We start from the raw sequence: 17,454 nt of genomic DNA on the forward strand, positions 1-17,454 counted from the left end.
CACATACTGGTGCTGGGTGATATGGCTTACAAAAATATATATATTTTATGGGTGATTCAGGATATACTGTATATCTCAATTTTTGGGGGGGTTCCTCTAAAGAAGCATTGTTGTATAATTAAAGGTCAAATACACTGCATTTCAAACAGTCAGCCATAATCTAATAAATTGTGAAGTTATATCTAAATTAAAATAAAATAAAAGCCTTCCATAACCATAAGTACCTAATAATTGAATCCAAATAGTTCAACCTGCTTTTTTTGTTGTTGTTACAAACTTAACTAGATCCATGCATAATGCACATCCACTAATAACGTCTAACTTCTTGTAGCAGGTATTAGACTATAGAACATTAAGAGGTCTCATCAACAATCGCTAAAGCCCACGAGCTAGTGATTAGCCAGCTAATCTTTATATTTCAGGCCAACTTGGATCTATTTGCTAGCTAACAAGGTCGAATTGTTATGAACACACCCTTCTGTCTGTCTTAAACTGTTTGAAAAGCATGTTAGCCTGTCCACTTTGTTCAGATGTTGAAATCAAGTGGCCTACCTTATTTCTCAGTACCTGAGACCAGTCTGGTCTTGAGACCACATTGAGTGTCTCTTCTTGTCTCGGTGGGCATTGCGTATACTCACTTCTTAATCCCCACTGATGCGTATCAAAGTAGTGTAGTGAAGGTATACGACTTATCAATTATGTAGTACAATAGGGAAATCATGGACAAAGTAGCCTACACAATCGTGACGCACGCGAAATATATTCACATGCACCCCTAGTTTCAGTGGAATATCATCTGCAGGCAGCAAGAGTGCAGCTCTGAACTGGTTTTGGCATGGAGCTGTTCACAGAAGAATGACATCGGTAGCCGGTTGGGTAGGAAAGATGTTTGAACTTATATACCAGCTAACTAAATCAACAATGGGTATGCAAACCAGGTATTTAAAAAGTTTAGTCTGAAGTGTTGGTTAGTAGACTATTTGTGATGCGCAATTGTCATCATGCGTAGTTTGCATCGGGGGAGTAGACATGGATGGGCCTGGGTGGACAGAGGCCCACTGGGGACCCAATCAGATTGATGTGGTTTAAGCATGGTTGTTGACTTTAACCATCATGTTTGTATTTTTTAAATAAAAAAAATGGGATTTTCGGAGTGAAAACTCTTTAAGGCACACTTCCTTCACTGGGCAAAATTAGAGTATAGCAAATTCTCCAGGCACCACTACTCCACTGCATAGGGCGATGGAAAGAGCAGTCACACACAGCATAATACTAAAGGATAAGCAGTCCATAAACTCTGACATAATAAGCCATTAGGTCCCAATCATAAGAATACAAAACACAACCATTAAGCATTTCCCAATCGAAATGTACAACTATTACTTCCCATTACAAAAAAAAAACATTTCACGTTTAGCACACAAAGTTCAGCACACAAAGTAACCGGTGACCTATAGTTTCAAGTGGAACTGACAGTGTTTTGCCTACTTTGCAGATATGAAACAAACAATCATAATATCAGTCAAAACTTTGAGGCTTTACAAATAGGTTGTATTTGACTCAATATATAATTCACCAATTCATTTCTTGGTAGTCCTAGATCAGGTTGTAAACCACAGCTGGCCTGGTACATTGTTTTCTGCCAACCGTTCAGGATGCACTGTTTCAGTTTAAATGACTCAACATTCTGGACAAAAAGGGACGAATGTAACTAAGGCTGGGAATGTCAATACAATCAAGCTAGCACGGTCAATGATCACAAGTCAGTCGTAACGTGGCTAATAGGCTAGCGTATCTATTTATGTAGCAAGCTAAAAACACAGCCTAATGTTAGCTAGCTAACTGCTAGCAGGATGTCATGACATTGGAGGAGTGGGTGAGTCACTGACTTTTTCCCCTCATATTGTTTTTTTGGTGGATATACACAGCTAGAGATACAGGTGTCATTTGGTTAGCTAGCAAGAACTTGAACGACTTATATAGCATATCTCTTGTGTTTGAAAATTCACTCTGGCTATCTACTCTGATTTCAGAGCACTCTTGTCAGAGCGCAGAACAACTGATGAATTTACAAACGCGCAACATCCGCTGAATATGACCGGTGTCCGTTAACATAGGCAATAAAAGTCATAATTATTCAAGAACGCTCCAGATAACATTCAAACAGCCTAACCAGGTCTGTTAGGGTGAATAAAATGGTCAGAGTGAGGTGTTCTTTCATTTGTGTCTGGAAGTAGCAAGCTAGCCAACTTTAGCCAGTTAGCATGGACAAGTTAGTCCTGGACAAGACAGGTGTTTTTATTTGGTTTTATTAACTATTTTATTTATCTATTGTCCAAACGCACGGCCGCTTTCCCGCTCTACATTGCTATCGAATTTTCAAATGCCTTAGTATATGTAATTCCTAAACATTCTAAGAATTTATGAAATGTCCATATCGAAGTGGTCGCTTTTCAGAGTCATTCTTCCTGGGGGTGTATATGAACAGATTTTTATAAGATTTAATTGAGCTAAAATGCTGTTAGTTCCACTTTAAATGCAATAATGTTTCACACACAGAAGTTATTTTCAAAGAGATTGCTAACAGCAGCAAGCGCAATAAACAACACAGTTCCCCTCACCAGATGATCATTTGGAACCTTACTTCTTGTTGAAAGTTATTCTTGAAAAGGGTGAAGCTAACAAATTAGCAACAACATCCTCTTTGATAAAATCTGCAGTAGCTGCGGCCGCTGCAAACTAGCCGACAACAAAAGCTAGCTAGCTAGACCGTGGGATAACTACTGCTCGCTATTGCACAGTGACCTGTTGTTCTTCAAGAAGGCAGAAGTTTCCATACGTTTTTGTAAAAAATGTCCCACCCATTAACTTGATGTGATTGGTTGATTCCAATGTCACTCACAAATTTTGCCCTAATACAGTTGAATGACAGATGCCTTCATCTAGCTTCTCATGGCCTAGCCAATGGCAGACTTGGCTAGCTAGACTTATCTCCCCGGTGTCAACCCTTTAATTTCTAACAAAAACCAAGGAGATTAAATCAGAACATCCTTGGAAATAATAATATACAGTGCCTTTGGAAAGTTCAGGCCCCTTGACATTTTCCACATTTTGATACTTTGCAGCCTTATTCTAAAATTAAATAAAAACATATCCTCAGCCATCTACACACAATACCCCATAATGACGAAGCAAAAACTGGTTTTTAGAACTTTTTGCAAATGTATAACATTTTTTAAAAACGTATTTACATAAGTATTCAGAACCTTTTCTATGAAACTTAGTTGCATCCTGTTGAGCTCAGTTGCATCCTGTTTCCATTGATTATCCTTGATGTTTCAACAACTTGTTTGGAGTCCACCTGTGGTAAATTTAAATTGACTGGACATGATTTGGAAAGGCACACACCTGTCTATATAAGGTCCCACAGTTGACAGTGCATGCAAGAGCAAAAACATGTGGTCGAAGGAATTGTCCGTAGAGCTTCGACACAGGATTGTGTTGGGGCACAGATCTGGGGAAGGGTACCAAAACATGTCTGCAGCATTGAAGAACACAGTGGCCTCCATCATTCTTAAATGGAAGAAATTTCTTCACCACCAAGACTCTTCCTAGAGCTGGCCAAACTGAGCAATCGGTGGAGAAGGGCCTTGGTCAGGGAGATGACCAGGAACCCAATAGTCACTGACAGAGCTCTAGAGTTCCTCTGTGGAGATGGGAGAAACTTGCAGAAGCACAACCATCTCTGCAGCACTCCACCAATCAGGCCTTTATGGTAGAGTGGCCGGACAGAAGACACTCCTCAGTAAAAGGCACATGACAGCCCGCTTGGAGTTTGCCAAAAAGGTACCTAAAACTCTTACCATGAGAAACAAGATTCTCTGGTCTGATGAAATCAAGTTTGAACTCTTTGGCCTCAATGCCAAGTGTCACGCCTGGAGGAAACCTGGCACCATCCCTACAGTGAAGCATGTGGGTGGCAGCATCATGCTGTGGGGATGTGTTTCAGCGGCAGGGACTGGGAGACTAGTCAGGATTGAGGCAAAGATGAACGGAGCAAAGTACAGAAAGATCCTTGATGAAAACCTGCTCCAGAGCACTCAGGACCTCCGACTGAGGCGACGGTTCACCTTCCAACCGAACAACAACCCTTAGCACACAGCCTAGACAAAGCAGGAGTGGCTTTGGGACAAGTCTCTGAATGTCCTTGAGTGAACCAGCCAGACCCCGGAATTGAAACCCATCAAACATCTCTGGAGAGACTTGAAAATAGCTGTGCAGCAACGCTCCCCATCCAGCTTGACAGAGCTTGAGAGGATCTGCAGAGAGGAATAGGAGAAACTCCATAAAAATACAGGTATGCCAAGCTTATAGCGTCATACCCAAGAAGACTCGAGGCTATAATCGCTGCCAAAGGTGCTTCAACAAAGTACTGATTAAAGGGTCTGAATACCTACAGTACTTCTTATTAGTGACCTTTAGTGATGGAGTGCCATATGATGAACTGGTCTCCACAATCACCCGACCTCAACCCAATTGAGATGGTTTGGGATGAGTTGGACCACAAAGTGAAGGAAAAGCAGCCAACAACTACGCAGCGTATGTGGGAACACCTTCAAGACTGTTGGAAAAGCATTCCAGGTAAAGCTAGTTGAGAGAATGCCAAGAGTGTGCAAAACGGTCAAGGGAAAGGGTGGCCGCTTAAAAAAAAAAAAGTATACTTTGTTTTTATTGTAGGAACACAAAGTACAACAAGTCAAATAAAAGAACAAAAAAGATCTGGCAGTTATATTAGTTACATTGGCATCTTTGAATTAAACCTTTTTCAAGTATGAAACCTGTTTTTAAAGTATTCCTGACCTCACGTATGATCTCTTGTGTTCTTAAAGCAAAGGTCATACGCTCCATGTGGTGCATTTCTTTTACATTGTCTATCCATTGTGTCACTGTGGGAGGGTCTTTTTGTAGCCATTTCCTTAGTGACATCCTTTTTACTGGCTGCAAGTAGGACCTTCAAGAGGTACTTTTCTCCAAGTACAAAGAAATGAATGTTTGTTCTATATCAAATCCCATTATTTTTCCAATGTTAGATCTTATTTCTCCCCAGTAAGTTTCGATTGTGGGGAAAGTCCAAAATATATTAATGTGGCTGCTTTTGAAGAATCTAAAATATATTTAATTTGTTCAACACTTTTTGGGGGTTACGACATGATTCCATATGTGTTATTTCATAGTTTTGATGTCTTCTGCAATGTATAATATAGTCAAAATAAATCAACCCTGGAATTAATTTTTGCTTCCGAACTTTTGACCTGTACTGTATGTAAATGTAATATTTCATTTTTAAAATGTAATTATACATTTGCAAAAATGTCTTATCCTGTTTTTGCTTTGTCATTTAAATCGAATCTCATTTTGTCACATGCACCGAATACAATCAGTGTAGAGACCAAGGTCATCATATGTTGAAATGCTTACTTACAAACCCTGTAGGGGTTTAATCAATTTTAGAATAATGCTGTAACTTAACATTTGAAAACTGAAATACTTTCTGAATGCACTGTAATTAATATTATTATTATAATCCTTATTTTAGAAATCCTTAGCCCTCTCTGAAGGCGTAGAAGGCCCATTGTTCCCCACTGTGTTTGGGTTAGTAATAATTTGTAGAGTGGCTCTATTTTCCCTCAGCATGCAATTTTTCACTGTTCAGAATGTATAAAGAATCCATATGTTCTGAAATATGAACACAGAAATACTGAACATTTTGAACTCTTATTATAGTGGTGATTTGACAAAATTACAAGCAAAGTCTTGAATTGAACATTTTTCTGTGCTCGGACCCCTTGTCCCCCTTCCGGTCTCGGTCATGACTCGGTCTCGCTCCCCCTCCCGGTCTCGGTCATGACTCGGTCTCGCTCCCCCTCCCGGTCTCGCTCCCGGTCATGACTCGGTCTCGCTCCCCCTCCCCGACTCGGTCATGTCTCGCTCCCGGTCATGACTCGGTCATGTCTCGCTCCCGGTCATGACTCGGTCATGTCTCGCTCCCGGTCATGACTCGGTCATGTCTCGCTCCCGGGTCATGGCTCGGTCATGTCTCGCTCCCGGGTCATGACTCGGTCATGTCTCGCTCCCGGGTCATGACTCGGTCATGTCTCGCTCCCGGGTCATGACTCGGTCATGTCTCGCTCCCGGGTCATGACTCGGTCATGTCTCGCTCCCGGGTCATGACTCGGTCATGTCTCGCTCCCGGGTCATGACTCGGTCATGTCTCGCTCCCGGGTCATGACTCGGTCATGTCTCGCTCCCGGGTCATGACTCGGTCATGTCTCGCTCCCGGGTCATGACTCGGTCATGTCTCGCTCCCGGGTCATGACTCGGTCATGTCTCGCTCCCGGGTCATGACTCGGTCATGTCTCGCTCCCGGGTCATGTCTCGCTCCCAGGTCATGTCTCGCTCCCGGGTCATGACTCGGTCCCGGGTCATGTCTCACTCCCGGGTCATGACTCGGTCCCGGGTCATGTCTCGCTCCCGGGTCATGACTCGGTCATGTCTCGCTCCCGGGTCATGACTCGGTCATGTCTCGCTCCCGGGTCATGACTCGGTCATGTCTCGCTCCCGGGTCATGACTCGGTCATGTCTCGCTCCCGGGTCATGACTCGGTCATGTCTCGCTCCCGGGTCATGACTCGGTCATGTCTCGCTCCCGGGTCATGACTCGGTCATGTCTCGCTCCCGGGTCATGACTCGGTCTCGCTCCCCCTCCCGGTCTCGGTCACAACTCAAACTCGATTTGCTCTGGTCTTGAATCGGTCTCGTTTTAGGTGGTCTCGAACACAACACTGCTTATTACACATTTATGAAACACAGACTAGACAGCTAGTACTGTATAAGTCTTTGGCTAAAATGCTGCTAGCGGTACGGTACTTGGTACCCCAATGCCACGCGGAACAAACTGAGCATACATTTTCCAGAATCAATGTTCATTGATACGCTCGTTTTAGTAGTGTCTGCTCTGAATGCAATTAAAGTAGTTGAGACATAAAAAGAGTATTGTTAGAAAAGATCACTTCTCCTTTATTACAGTAAAATAAAGTCAACAATGTGTTTGTGTTCATATGACCAGTTCTGTTGCACCAAACCTCAAATGCAAATGTCGAGTTGAAACCGCTTGTCAGAGAGGAAGATGTGATCTCTGAACGTTGTTGACGTGAGAGGTAGGGGGAGGGGCTTGGTGTTTGTAAACCAGAAGAAGAGGCGAAGCGAGAGGTTTCACTTTCTAAATATGTTCAATGCATTTCTATGGGCTTATTTGGGACCTAAGCTTGACGCCTGCCTTCCCGCCTTTGGTACAACAGCTCCCATTGTTAGGGCGGAGATGCATCTCGTCATTATACACCGATCTCTGGTGTAAATGGGAAGGTGAACACAGCACAGGAGCGAAGGAGACGAGACCAAAAATACAACATTGAAACCAGCGGACATAAATGCCCATAAAAAGAACAAAGCCTTGATTCTTGCGATACATGCGTTTGGAATATCACGCAAAAACATACATTCATATGAATTCTATTTATTGCAGCCCTAACTGGTGCTGCTGTGCTGACACATATGGATCTGGTGGCCCACCGTGCCACTGCATCGCTAGCTAATTCAGCACTCATTCTTCTAAACACTGTAACCCCCCCACCCTGCATTAACCTGCTCCAGCGTTACACACACACACACTCACACACTCCGCAGTATAGCATCACCCACACACCACAGAAAAGCACTGTGCACGCACGCGCATACACACACACACTATCAGAATAGCATCTCACACATGCACATACACAGTTTGTCCAGTGAGCCAGTTGGCCCAGTCAGTTAGGAGACTGTTCTCCCATCAGCACATTCCTTTAGGTGGTGTCCCAAATGGCACATTATTCCCTATATAGTGCACCACTTTTTTCCAGAGCCCTATGTGCCCTAGTCAAAAGTGGTGCACTATTTCAGGAATGGGGTGCCATTTGGTGCACATTCCTGTAGTCTCAATAAACTGCGAACTGCTTTTGGCAGGGGAGATGGGGTGGGGTAACGCTCATATCCTGCCCTTAGACCTCTCGCACACGCACACACAAACAGTTTTTGCAAAAGCATTATTTCTATCTCTCTCTAATACACAAACTGTAGCAAGTGTTGCTCACAAGCTGTTGGTGAGTGCAGACTTGACCAGGTCACAGCCCACTCTGTCTGCCCAGCTCCAACTCCAGGTCTGGATGTCTGCTGCTGTCTATGGCGGTGCTGTGTGGTAGTGCCAGTCTGTGCCTGTTGTTGTGTCCCACCCCATCACCAGTACAGGCACCCCTCTGTCTCTCTGTGTTAATGACCCAACATCAGTCACAGTTCAGAGCTCATGCTTGGAGTAGGCCAGAACTCTCTCTCACACAATGGCGCTCCAGTCCACTACTCCTCACTAACATCAATCTACCACTTACTGTGGCAGAGCGTGGGGCCAACTCCCTCTCTCTGTGTTTGTGTGTGAAAGACGGAAAGACTGTGTTTGTCTGTAATGTAGGTCTTTGCGTACGTTTGTGTGTGGGTGTGTGTGTGTGTCCCTGTTTGTGTGTGTCTTGTAGTTGCTGTTTCCGTGCCAGATTTTCAGGCAGCGGTAACAATGTGTGTATCCAGGCATGAACACATTGCTGAATACTGGGAGCCCCTACAGCACTCTGACACAGAATGAAAAAGCACTCAGAACTCTCTCTCTCTCTCTCTCCTCTCACTTTGTTGGTTTCTCTACCTATCACTCTGTTACTCTCCTCTCTGTCACTCTTTCTATTTTTCCCACTAGGTCTCTCTTTTTGTTACTCTTTCTCACTCCTGCAGTCACTCTCTACTTTCTCTCGCTCTTGTGGCCCCTGCCCCTTTTCTCTGATTGACGTTGCAAATAATACTGCCCCCAAAAACAACCCACAGCAGTAGTTCTCTCATGTTCAATCGTTGTTGTTCTACTCAGTAATATCAAGCGCAGAGAGAGAGAGATGCCGGTGCCTTCAAGATAAAACACACACCACCCCAGGCCCAGCAGCTTATCAAACGCCTCCATCGGTCTCTCTCTCTCGCTCCCTCGCGTTATTTGTTCCTTCTCACTTCCCCAACCAGTTTCTCTCATTGTACGTTTATCTTCCTCTAGTCTGGGCTGCAGCACACACCACCCCTGTCCCTCCACAAGTCAGTGGGAGTTGTGGTAGGAGGTGGTGTAGGGGTATAAAGCCGTCCCAGACAGGTTCGGCTGGCGCCTAGTAGAACCTGGCTAAGCAAACTGAACGAGCGTGCTCGCTTGCATACTCCCTTTAAAGACGTTTGCTTGAAAAGGGGAAGAGCGGAAATAGTGCTGGTAATACTCAAGTACGGCGAAACAAGGAAGTGACGACGACACCCAAACAAGGAAGAGGCGCGCTATAGAAATAATATGGTGTTCACAGAGAGACACTTGACTGGCGAGAAAATGGAAAATGGCCCGGTATCTACTAAAATCACTTTACCTAGCAACACATATAAAAGGAGAGTGAAGGGAGAAGATAGTCAGTGCGACCACTCAACAGAGAAGGAACAACGGAGGGGGGTGTATGCCATGCTGGTTCAACAAATGCGCCCAATTGATGAGCAACATTTTGTGTACTTCAGGATGAATTGGCCTTTTACATGCTAGTCTTTATATGATGCAAGGGCTGGAATCGTAGAGGTGCAGGTACTTCTGTACCTCCTCGACCAAGCGACGCTGCAAGTTGTTGTCGCTCGCCATTTTGAATCCACACTGAGTTTCGGCTGAATCGAGAAGAAGAAGAAGAGCCTCGATTTACCCTTACATTTGACGAATCACAAATGAAGGGGCGTAGACTTCGGCTCCCGAAGTTCGACTTTGCTCAAGAATAAATGACGTGTGCACTAACAGCCAGGAAAAAAACCTTGCCGAAGACCAAAACCGTACATAATTCATGCACAAGCTGTGTCGAACTGTTTCGGATGGAAGCATGCGGGGGGTAACTCTGCCTTAAAGGGTAACTCTCAACCCCAATTTCAGCCTTTGCCCATTATTACGATGGATGTAGCTGTGAGTATAAGCGTGTAATCCTCATAGCCTATACGTTTTCTTTCTTCGTAAAAGCACGGTAAGCAGAAACTTTGAATTTGGTCATACATGGAAATGTGCCTTACTGCTTTTAAAAACAAATGTGGTGATACGTCAGTCGTCTAGTCAAGGAAGCGTCATATGCTAAATATTTTGGCACACCCCACTTATCACAACCATTGCCAAATAAGGCACGCCGTCACTTGCTTTTATAGTTAGCTTTGGGGTGGTACCACCCAGCACATCTAGAAGGGAGTGTATTTCATGCCGAACCCCCCCCCCCCTTGAGATGACTGAGAGGCTCTACATCACGATTTCAATGGTAGAGTTGAACCATTAGGGGCAAAAAGAGCTAGATTTCCTACTAAAATATCAAAATACATCACTTTTGCAACAAACTGTCAAAATGAAGACCAGAATTGACATGTTTCACTATAACTAAGCCTAAAACATCTGAGTTTCTATTAAAAAAAAGTTTTTCAAATCATCACAGTTTTAAGGGAGGTTTAGGAGGAATGGGATGCGGAGATACAGACCCCCAGGCCTCTCTACTCCACTTAGACCGACTCTTATCTCTCCCTGTGACGCTATCGCTGGTCACAGATAAGGGGATGTGTGTGAGTGTGTACGCGCCCGTGCCTGCGTGCCCGTGCGTGTGTGTGTTTTGGGGGAGCCTAGGGAGTGTTTGGACTTTGCTCTTTGCAGTTGTGGGAGGGCTGGGCCAAATGCTCTCCCCCTTCCCCTCTACCCCCACACCCCTCTCTCTAGAGAATGAAGAATAGGGGAAAAGAGGAGAGGGGGGAGTTGGGTTCCATGTGAAACTACCTCCCATTGCTTCCTCTTTGCTTTTTTTTGCCATGGCTACAATCCCAAATGGTACCCGAGGGGCCATAAGTAGTGCCCTATATATAGTAGGGAATAGGGTGCCATTTGAGATGCAAGCCATGTCCATGTTTACTATTCTGTGGCTCGATTAGCTACTTTGGTATTGTTCTCTGGTGGGAGACTATAACCGTAGCTGTAATAACGTTTGTTAGTTGCTTGTCCTGCCCTGGGGTTTGTGTGCTCTTGTCATATGTGTCCACTAAGGAGGGGAAACGATAATCTTACCTGATCCTTTTTTACTCAATATTATTATACATTATTCACTGTGTGTTTATTCCTCGTGTCACTATTTCAATATTTGTTCTTTTTTTCTACTGTGCATTGTTGGATAAGGACCCTGAAGTAAGCATTTCACTGTTAGCCTACACCTGTTGTTTTACGACGCATGTGACAAATGAACATTAGTTTCTGTTTGCAGTGAGCCACAGGACATGTGAAGCTGTACCCGAAGCTGATGGAATCTCCCCTGGAAGGTTTTTTGAAGTGTGTTAGGATACCTGAGAGTGGTTGAGCGGTTAAGGTTGCCGCCCTCGGCACCTAGGCAATCCCCTGACCGCATGGGATCGAAACCCAGTCCCAACACACTTCTCTGTCCTCTATCGGTCTCCCTCCTTATTTCATGTTTCTCCCTGTTAATAAAACTGGGGTGATGACCAGCGTGTGCATGTCTATAATCAGAGACTTTAGAGTTAGTGTTCTCTCAATCTTGATGCCCTATATCTTAATTGATTGTAATAGTGTTTATCAATCAGTCAAGGCCTAATACTCAAACCCCAGACAGTCGGTGTGTGTGTGTGTATTGATTTGTTGATTGATTGATTGATGGTAGTGTGTGTTGACTGACAGGTGACTAATGTGGCTGTGTCCTGTTCTCTTCTCTGCTAGGTGACATCACACAGAAGGGCTATGAGAAGAAACGAGCCAGGCTGCTGGCCCCTTTCCTCCCTCAGATCACCAGTAAGTACAGGCCTTTCTCTTCTCTCCTTCTCCTCCTCTTTTCACCTTCCTCAGTAAGATGCATCTCCCCCTCTTATCTTTTTCTTTCTGTCCCTTTTGTCGTTGTCCTTTTATAAATTATTCATATGACATCTCCTCTCGTCTTTTCCAGTCCCTTCTCCTCCTGCTCCACTATTGTCTTCCTCCTCATTGCTCTCTTCTTCTGACCTCCCTTGATTTGTCATCCACGCACAGATGATACAGTAGCAGAGAGAACAAGACATGACTGTTTTCAGCCTAACCCCAGACTCAAACAAATGCCTTTTCAATCCAACTGACAGCAATGACCAAACTCATCAACTAAGTCAGTTTTGTACCAACAAGTCATTTTTATGGGGAAAGAATGCACAGATAGACCAAAACTGTTCCACAAATAGTGGGTTACTGAACTGACTTCCCCATGATTGTTTTTCCACTATATCTGTTTTTGACCTCCCTCTGTTTGTTCCTATGGCGATGGGAGAGTTTATGGCTCTCTGCTGCACTCTAGTGGTGGATGACGGAACAGCTGCATTGCTGCTCAAACGAAGTACAATGGTGGATGCTTAGTGAAATCCTTCAGACGACCCTACCCTAAACCCTTACTCTAAACATAAGCCGGTACCTAACCTTTACCGTTTTAAATTTCAAACGAGGACATGGTTAATATAAATCTCTGTTTTTTCTATACATTGGCAGGACAGAACGCCAGCGTCTCATAAACCCAAGGGCGGGGGGGTATGTGTCTCTTTGTTAACAGCTAGTGGGCAATCTCTAATATTAAGTAAGTCTCGAGGTTCTGCTTACCTGAGTTAGAATGCCTCATGATAAACTGTAGACCATACTATTTACAAGAGATCTATATTTTTCATACCTGTCTGCCTACCGCCACAAACTGATGCTGGCACTAAGACCGTACTCAACAAGCTGTGTAGGGCCGTAGGTAAACAAGAAAATGCTCACCCAGAAGCGAAGCTGCTAGTGGCCAGTGATTTAATGCAGAACAAATGAAATCCATCTTACCTCATTTCTACCACCATGTCACCTGTGCAACTACAAGGGAAAAAACGATAACCTTTACTGCACACACAGAGATGCATACAAAGCTCACCCTCGCCCTCCATTTCGCAAATCTGAGATTAACTCTATCCTCCTGATTCCTGCTTACAAGAAAAAACTCAAACCGGAAGTACCAGTGACACTCAATTCGGGAAGTGGTCCGATGAAGCAGATGCTAAGCTACAGGACTGTTTTGCTAACACAGACTGGAATATGTTCCGGGATTCATTCAATGGCATTGAGGAGTTTACCACGTCAGTCACCGGCTTCATTAATAAGTGCATCGACAACATCGTCCCCACAGTGACCATATGTGCAGTTGAAGTCGGAAGTTTACATACACTTAGGTTGGAGTCATTAAATCTAGTTTTTCAACCACTCCACAAATTTCTTGTTAAAACTATAGTTCTGGCAAGTCGGTCAGGACATCTAGTTTGTGCATGACAAGTCATTTTTCCAACAATTGTTTACAGACAGATTATTTCACTTATAATTCATTGTATCACAATTCCAGTGGGTCAGAAGTTTACATACACTAAGTTGACTGTGCCTTTAAACAACTTGTAAAAAAAAAAAAGTTATGTCTTTAGAAGCTCCTGATAGGCTAATTGACATCATTTGAGTCCATTGGAGGTGTACCTGTGGATGTATTTCAAGGCCTACCTTCAAACTCAGTGCCTCTTTGCTTGACATCATGGGAAAATCAAAAGACATCAGCCAAGACCTCAGAGAAATAATGGTAGACATCCACAAGTCTGGTTCATCCTTGGGAGCAATTTCCAAACGCTTTAAGGTACCACGTTTATCTGTACAAACAATAGTACGCAAGTATAAACACCATGGGACCACACAGCCGTCATACCGCTCAGGAAGAAGACGCATTCTGTCTCCTAGAGATGAACGTACTTTGGTGTGAAAAGTGCAAATCAATCCCAGAACAACAACAAAGGACCTTGTGAAGATGCTGGAGGAAAGAGGTACAAAAGTATCTATATCCACAGTAAAACGAGTCCTATATCGACACAACCTGAAAGGCCGCTCAGCAAGGAAGAAGCCACTGCTCCAAAACCGCCATAAAAAATCCAGACTACGGTTTGCAACTGCACATGGGGACAAAGATCGTACTTTTTGGAGAAATGTCCTCTGGTTGGATGAAACAAAAATAGAACTGTTTGGCCAAGGAAGGAGGCTTGCAAGCCGAAGAACACCATCCCAACCGTGAAGCACGAGGGTGGCAGCATTATGTTGTGGGGGGTGCTTTGCTGCAGAAGGGACTGGTGCACTTCACAAAATAGATGGCTTCATGAGACAGGAAAATGATGTGGCTATATTTAAGCAACATCTCAAGACATCAGTCAGTAAGTTCAAGTTTGGTCGCAAATGGGTCTTCCAAATGGACAATGACCCCAAGCATACTTCCAAAGTTGTGGCAAAATGGCTTAAGGACAACACAGTCAAGGTATTGGAGTGGCCATCACAAAGCCCTGACCTCAATCCTATAGAAGATTTGTGGGCAGAACTGAAAAGCGTGTGTGAGCAAGGAGGCCTACAAACCTGACTCCGTTACGCCAGCTCTGTCAGGAGGAATGGGCCAAAATTCAGCCAACTTATTGTGGGAAGCTTGTGGAAGGCAACCCGATAAAGTGGTGATCCTAACTGACCTAAGACATGGATTTTTTTACTAGGATCAAATGTCAGGAATTGTGAGTTTAAATCTATTTGACTAAGGTGTATGTAAACTTCCGACTTCAAATTGATCATTAGGTTCCCCCCATTCAACTGTGTCCACAGAAAACACAGAATCACAATGTGACATAGCTGAGGTAAACTGGGGAGAACAACCAACCAATTGAACAGAGAGCTGTGGTCAACTGGGGAGTAGAAACAACTAAAGACCCAAGAGGTCCCTCTGGGCCACTGGTTCGAGATGACAAACAAACTAAAAACTGTGAGCTACTTCCCTCAAAGCCTGTTAGGCCATATCTGCTTTCTTCTGCTTTTTTTCTGAGCACTACAGGGATGGTCACACCACAAACTTGACATGGACATCATCCAGTGGTACTCTGTTGGCTGACTAACTGACTACCTGCCATCGTGAGTTTAGAGCTAGATGAATCAATTCTACAGTATCTACATTATTCAGACCCCTTCCCCTTTTCCACATTTTGTTACGTTACAGCCTTATTCTAAAATGTATTAGATAAATAAAAAATCCTCATCAATCTACACACAATACCCCATAATGAGAAAGCGAAAACAGCTTTTTTGATATGCATGTTCATTAATAAAAATGAGAAACAGAAATACCTTATTTACATAAGTATTCAGACCCTAATGCTATGACACTAGATATTGAGCTCAGGTTAATCCTGTTTCCACTGATCATCCTTAATTAGATTCCACCTGTGGTAAATTCAAATAGTTGGAGATGATTTGGAAAGGCACACACCTGTCTATATAAAGGTCCCACAGTTGACAGTGAACGTCCGAGCAAAAACCAAGCCATGAGGTTGAAGGAATTGTCCGTAGAGCTCTGAGACAGGAAAGTGTTGAAGCACAGATCTGGGGAAGAACACCAAAACATTTCTGCAGCATTGAAGGTCCCCAAGAACATCACCACACCACGATGCTGTCACCACACCTTACCATTAGGGATGGTATTGGCCAGGTGATGAGCGGTGCCTGTTTTCCTCCAGATGTTATGCTTGGCGTTCAGGCCAATTCAGGTTCAATCTTGTTTCTCATGGTCTGAGAGTCTTTATGTACCTTTTGGCACATTCCAAGCAGGCTGTCATGTGCATTTTAATGAGTTGCTTCTGTCTTGCCATAAAGGCCTAAACCTCCTGAGGTTTTGGCTGATTTCTTTTGATTTTCCCATGATGTCAAGCAAAGAGGCACTGAGTTTGAAGGTAGACCCTGAAATACATCCACAGGTACACCTCCAATTGACTCAAATTATGTCAATTAGCCTATCAGAAGCATCTAAAGCCATGACATAATTTTCTGGAATTTTACAAGCTGTTTAAAGACACAGTCAATTTAGTGTATGTAAACTTCTGACCCACTGGAATTGTGATACAGTGAATTATAAGTGAAATAATAATCTGTCTGTAAACAATTGTTGGAAAAATGACTTGTATCATGCACAAAGTAGATGTCCTAACCAACTTGCCAAAACTATTGTTTGTTAACAATACATTTGTGGAGTGGTTGAAACACTTAGGTTAGAGTCATTAGAACTACTTTGTGTAAACTTCCGACTTCAACTGTAAGTGGTCTGTTAGTTAGTAGTAAGGTTATATCAAATTAAATATTGTTTCAAGAGTTACCTGACCAATGCAAAATGGTGTGTTTGTGTGGGTGTGTTAGTGCTGGGCGGTATATTAAATACATTAATTTGAATGCCTGTATTGCAGAATCGAGGTTTAGTTTTCATTTTTTATGAGCGTTTATGTACGCTTGTTCTCGTGTTGTATTTTTGGTCTCGTCTCCTTCGGTCCTCTGTGCGCCTTTCCATTTTTAACAGAGATCTTTATATGATGACGAGATGCACGTCTCAGCCCTAACAATGGGAGTTGTTGTCCCAAAGGCAGGAAAACAGATGACAAGTTTAGGTGTAAAATAAGCCTAAAGAAAAACATTGGCCTTATTTTGGACAGATTTTAGAAAGTGAAACCTCTCACGCCAACAACGTTGAGATATCACATCTTCCTCCCTGACGAGTGGTTTTAACTCGCTATTTGCATTTGAGGTTTGGTCCAACATAATTGGTCATCTGGACTCAAACACATTGGGACTTTAGTTTACTGTAATAGAGGAGAAGTGGTATTTTCTAACGATACCCATTTTATGTCTCCACTACTTTAATTGCGCTTAGAGCAGACACTACTAAAACGAGTGTTATTGAACATTGATTCTGGAAAATGAATGCTGTTTGTCGTGCGCAGCATTATTGGGGTACCATGTACCGCTAGCAGCATTTTAGCCGAAGACTGTTATACTAGCTGTTTAATCTATAAGGAATTGGCAACTCGTTTTCATTTTGAGAAATAAGGTCGGCCACTACATTTCAACATCTGGACAGGCTAACGTGTTTTTCAAACAGTTGGAGACAGACAGAAGGGTGTGTTCAAAGCAATCCAACTGTTCAACCTGGTTAGCTAGCAAATAGTTCCAAGTTGGCTAAACCTGAAATATGAAGATTAGCTGGCCAATCACTAGCTCGTGGGCTTGAGAGATTGTTGATAAGACCTCTTAATGTTCTATAGTCTAATGCCTGCTACAAGAATTCAGTCATTATTAGTGAATGTGCATTATGCATGGTTCTAGTTAAGTTTGTAACAAAAAATTGAATTTTCATAGACTGACTTGAAAGCCAGATCAGTGATTATTGCAACAACAAAAAAAGCAAGTTGAACT

At 43.3% G+C, this 17,454-nt stretch overlaps 1 protein-coding gene across 3 annotated transcripts in view; it reads left to right on the forward strand.

Moving 5' to 3' along the window:
* The window catches only part of LOC109869674 (disco-interacting protein 2 homolog B-A), a 73,178-nt gene that overhangs the window by 19,603 nt on the left and 36,121 nt on the right, over positions 1-17,454 (forward strand). For all 3 annotated transcript variants that reach the window (XM_020459943.2, XM_020459945.2, XM_031803507.1), the window contains one exon: positions 11,887-11,958. In XM_020459943.2, coding sequence (XP_020315532.2) covers positions 11,887-11,958 — 72 coding nt within the window. The remainder of the gene's footprint in view (positions 1-11,886; positions 11,959-17,454) is intronic.

This window comes from Oncorhynchus kisutch, linkage group LG24 (genome assembly GCF_002021735.2).
Source record: "Oncorhynchus kisutch isolate 150728-3 linkage group LG24, Okis_V2, whole genome shotgun sequence".
NCBI lineage: Eukaryota > Metazoa > Chordata > Actinopteri > Salmoniformes > Salmonidae > Oncorhynchus > Oncorhynchus kisutch.